This window comes from Anser anser (assembly GCF_964211835.1).
Source record: "Anser anser genome assembly, chromosome: 8".
NCBI classification, from domain to species: domain Eukaryota; kingdom Metazoa; phylum Chordata; class Aves; order Anseriformes; family Anatidae; genus Anser; species Anser anser.
The window spans coordinates 31,136,151-31,140,556 of NC_139728.1; the positions used below are offsets into that span (position 1 = coordinate 31,136,151).

General features: G+C 41.8%; 1 protein-coding gene across 1 annotated transcript in view; it reads right to left on the reverse strand.

Moving 5' to 3' along the window:
• The window catches only part of DEPDC1 (DEP domain containing 1), a 12,090-nt gene extending 8,843 nt beyond the window's left edge, over positions 1-3,247 (reverse strand). The window contains exons 1-5 of the mRNA XM_083845967.1: positions 3,087-3,247; positions 2,442-2,707; positions 1,652-1,802; positions 390-508; positions 277-335 (exon numbers count right to left, since the gene is read on the reverse strand). Of these exons, the coding sequence (XP_083702093.1) occupies positions 277-335; positions 390-508; positions 1,652-1,802; positions 2,442-2,707; positions 3,087-3,131 (640 nt within the window). The 5' untranslated portion in view covers positions 3,132-3,247. The remainder of the gene's footprint in view (positions 1-276; positions 336-389; positions 509-1,651; positions 1,803-2,441; positions 2,708-3,086) is intronic.
• Positions 3,248-4,406: the final 1,159 nt, after the last annotated feature.

Below are 4,406 nucleotides of genomic sequence, written 5' to 3' on the forward strand. Positions count from 1 at the left end.
ACAAAAGTTTTAGACACTTTGCATTTATTCAAACAACGGTTTCTTGATGAATTGATTTGCAGTTTCATAAAATTTCACTTTCAAAAGAAAAGTTTGTGGACACAATTGTTCCTGGGACAAACACCAAAAACCAGTATGAACAGGGAGAAGAAAGAACAGCTATGGTGTTAAAATATAATTCAGCACCAACAGCAGTACATTTCTTAAGTACAACAATCCAATGTTAGAAAATACATTGGAAAGAATATGTAAGTAGCAGTTAATAAAAATATTCACCTTTAAGCATGATTTTAAAAAGCTCACATAGTTCACAAGTCAAAAGCTTCGTTGGGCTACTATAAACAGAAAGCATACGCACAAGCAAGCACATTTTGCACTTTATTACTTACTGGATTAGAATGATATTTCTCCAAATTTCTTGCACATATTCCTGGCTTATTTCCTTCCTGTGCAGTGCATCTTCTTCGTTCTCCTTTGTTATATCTGGTTCTGTTTTTTCTAAGTTTTCCTGAAAATTAGTGGTTTATGCATGTTATACTGGAAGAAGCCTCTTAAGATACATACGTCTTTCTTGAGAACATTAAATTCCAAAACATGATCCAGGGAGTAACCTTAACAGTCTCAGCACTGGAATGTAAGCATGCGCAATTAAAAAGCAAAAAAGGACTCTATGGAAAAAGACCTAATCAAGACTTTCAGAAGTCAGCAATTTAAAGAATAGAAACAGATCAAATGTTTTAATAAGCAAAGGTTTTTCTTTAGGATCATAATCTAAATTCACAAAGTATGCACACACACAAGTCTGAAGAGAATAACTGGCTAAACAGTTGCACTCAATCTTTTTGAAAAAGTAAACAGAACAACTAGATTTTTGTTCTAAATGGAAAAAAAATGGTAAGTTTCAATATTGTACTGGTCAATTCAAGAACTTCACCTTCCAGCCCTCCCAATACTTTAAAATATTGTACTAGGAATAATTCTGAACTGAAGGTGACAAAACCACAAATCTGTATGAAAACAACCCCCCTCCAATATTGATGAAATGAGATGCTTAATTGCTTACACATATGTACAATTTAAACTATATAAGCCCAGATCATTCAGATGCAAAATTGACCATACACTGTGATGGGCTTGTGTGTGATGGGGGGAGGTCAAGTGACCTTTCTTTCTTTCTGGTTCAAAAATGTGGCAGCACTAATAACATTCTCTCCCTATATTTTCCTTCCAACAAACCTGTTGTCAGTAAGTTGAAAAATAGCTTCAGATAGGAGTTTAAGACTAATTTCTATCTTGCATCAAATACACAATCCCTTTTACTTGCTGACCACATTTCAAAAATGCCATGTTACAGTTCCAGCTATTTTACATATACGAGTTTTGCTTGAGTATTTATGGAATAATACAAAAGAAACAGAACACATAACCAAGACACTTCACTATAAAATATAGCTGCGCCTTGCTATCAAAGCTACGTAAGTGTTCTACTTCACTTTCTAGAAGAAACTAACAATTTATTTCTTCAGTTAGAAGGGAAGACGACATGCAGTGCAACTAAAAGATGATTGCTTCTAGTTTTTTATTTTGTTCTTTTTAAAGGATAAGGCAAATACATGGCAACTATAATTATGTAAGAAACATAAGTTACTACCAGAGAGTCCAGTAATTCATGTTTTTTAACAGTTCTCCTGGATAAGTGTGGCAGCTTAAAAAGCCTTTCTTTGTCTCTAGAGAAGGTTTCCAAGTTCTCTTTTTCTCGACAAGAGCTCGGTAGAGGTTTAACTGGAGAGGTTGAAGGAAATCTGTAATTAATAGGAGAGACAGCAAATGCATTTAGAATAAAATGCATTAAATACATACGAAGGCGTTTACCCCAAACTGTGACTTATCAGCATGATTCCATAAGATTCTGAAGAAGATAACTCAAGAAAAATGACAATTTTTTTCCTTTGTTAAACATAGCCATATTATAAGCTAGCTTTGGGCTACTCTTCTTGATTCCAAAGTCAAGTTGAAGATGCTGAGATATTTATACAGCACTGAGATCAGACTTTGAGAAGGGAGGGCCATTAATACCTTTAAATTAAGGATTTAGGCTAGGCTTTGTTTCCCACTTTGGCTTCCTGTAAAATGTTCAAGAGAAGTAAACACAGGACTGGTAGCACAGCACAGAGCCACTACAATAAATTCTCTTCCCCCTTCCCCCCCTCCCCTTGAATGAAGCACATATGCCAAGTAGAAAACTTAGACTTAAGTGAGAGAGAAGCCCTCAGCATGCAGGATTTATGGTCTATACTGCAAAACAGCTGAGTAAAATGGTACTAATAATTAATTTTGGCTCAACCAGTTCAACACAAAGTGAGATTTTTGGGGGGAAAGTTTTAGCATTAGATCAAATTGTCAAGCAAAAGAGCTCTGTTAGTCGGTCTTCGTTTCAGTACCTGTATAGCACACCATTGTCTTCTAAGTCTTCAGAACCCCATCTTCCTTTTATATCCTCAATTACGTGATTCTTGAGAAACTTCCTTAACAACTGAACAGTCTGCTGCCTGCTAACCTCAGGACCGAAGTTACTGTTGCTCCTCAGAACTTCATGAAGCCAGTCCACGGCTTCGGAGGCAGTGAAACAGCTCCCGTGCTTTTTGAACCGCTGCCTGTGCTTCCGTAAGGGCATGCCCGCTCGGAAATACCTGGTGATTTCGTTCCACTGCACGGGACACAGAACAGTGAAGAAGAGAGGATTAAGACTGAAGTGCTAACAACAAAAATTAATAAAAACAATAGCTAGTAATGATCATATAGATAAAATCACAACTATGTTGACAAATATCAACACCTACAATAAGTCGGTTATTAGTGTCACTATACATGCAGTACGTTTTAACCCGAACTTTAAGCTAAACCACGTAAGCGTTTTATGTAGGGTTTTGCCTGACGCCCGTGTACTTGCTGACAGGGTGGAAGGTCCGCTCCCCACCGGTGCCACCAGCCCCCGCCTCAGAGCCGCTTCTGCAGACGGGGCGGCCCCGGGAGCTGTCGCGACCCAGGCCCCAGCCCGGACCCACCCGCCCCGACCCCGTCCTCACCAGCCGGGTGGCGCGGTAGGGGCCGGGGCGGGCCTCGCCCTCCATCCCCGGCCGGGCCCCTCAGGCCGGGCCCCTCCGGCCGGGCCGAGCCGAGCCCCAACGGCCGCGCCGTTCGAACGCGCAGCGCGGCTCCCCATTGGGCGCGGCGGGCGCTGCACGTGACACGAGGCGGGGCCGGGCCGCCTCAGGCGCTGCGCGGGCCCTCCCCGGCGCTGCCCCGCTCTGAGGTGGAATTCAGAGCCCTGCGCCCTCTCAGGAGTTAGATATTTGTTAATAAAAGGCATAAAGAGCTTGGATTGCGTCACTTAGTTGTCAAGGCGTTTTCACAGACACCACTGCAAGTGCAGCGCAGCACAGCACATCCCCGTGTAGCTCCCACAGCAGCCCAACCACACACACAGTCAGAAAAGAGCACAGCTTCCTCAGCTTCCCTGTCACAGCTGGGATGAAAATAGTAAACCCTCCCAAATCGGCAAACACACAGCATAGCTTTCACAGTTTTTAAGTGTTTTTCCTTTCTCTGGGCCTGTAGATCACATAAGACTTGCTTGTTAAGCTGGAGCTATCAGTACCCCATGAGCCTCTTATCTCATCTTGATGCTGCCATCCATTGCTCAGACATTTAGGGCTCATCACCTAAGCTGCTTTTATAGTCAATAAAGGCAGATGAATACCTCAGGCATCCTTATAAGAAAGATAAAGCCACTACTGCTAAGAGAAAGCACAGCAGCATAACAAAGGGATTTAAGCAGTAAGACCTAAAGCTGTAGCTCAGGGAGGAAACTAGAAAGCTAAAGCACCAAAATACCGCCTTAACCACAGCCAAGGTGACAGTCCCTGCTGAAGGGGCAGATGGCTTTTTTTCCGCTTTTAAGTGCATAAGAAATGAGTTGCAGGAGCAATCAAAGCATCCTCCTTGTGACATTTATCAGATCTGTGTGCTGTAGCACCTGCTGGTTGGTTAGCAGTGGTTGGCTTAGGATCCAGTGTAATAATGTGACGTTCAGGGAAGTTATTTCACTTACATTTTCTATCTGATTAGAAGAAGAAATGTGGATTCTCTCACTAGATTAAAAAACTTTGGAGATGCCCCTCATCACTTACATATTTCAACAACTGGCCTCCTGTTTTTCTTTCTAACAAAATTGCCTGATGAACGGCTGCCAAGATAGGAAGTGGTATTGATTTTTCCAGTGACCCAGGCTCTAAACCTGTTCAAGAGTATAAATCAATTTACTGATTATCTTAGGGAAATCTCCGTTAGTAAAACCTGCAGAAAGTGATGACTACAGCTGTTTCAGTATTGATTGCTTCCCGTAC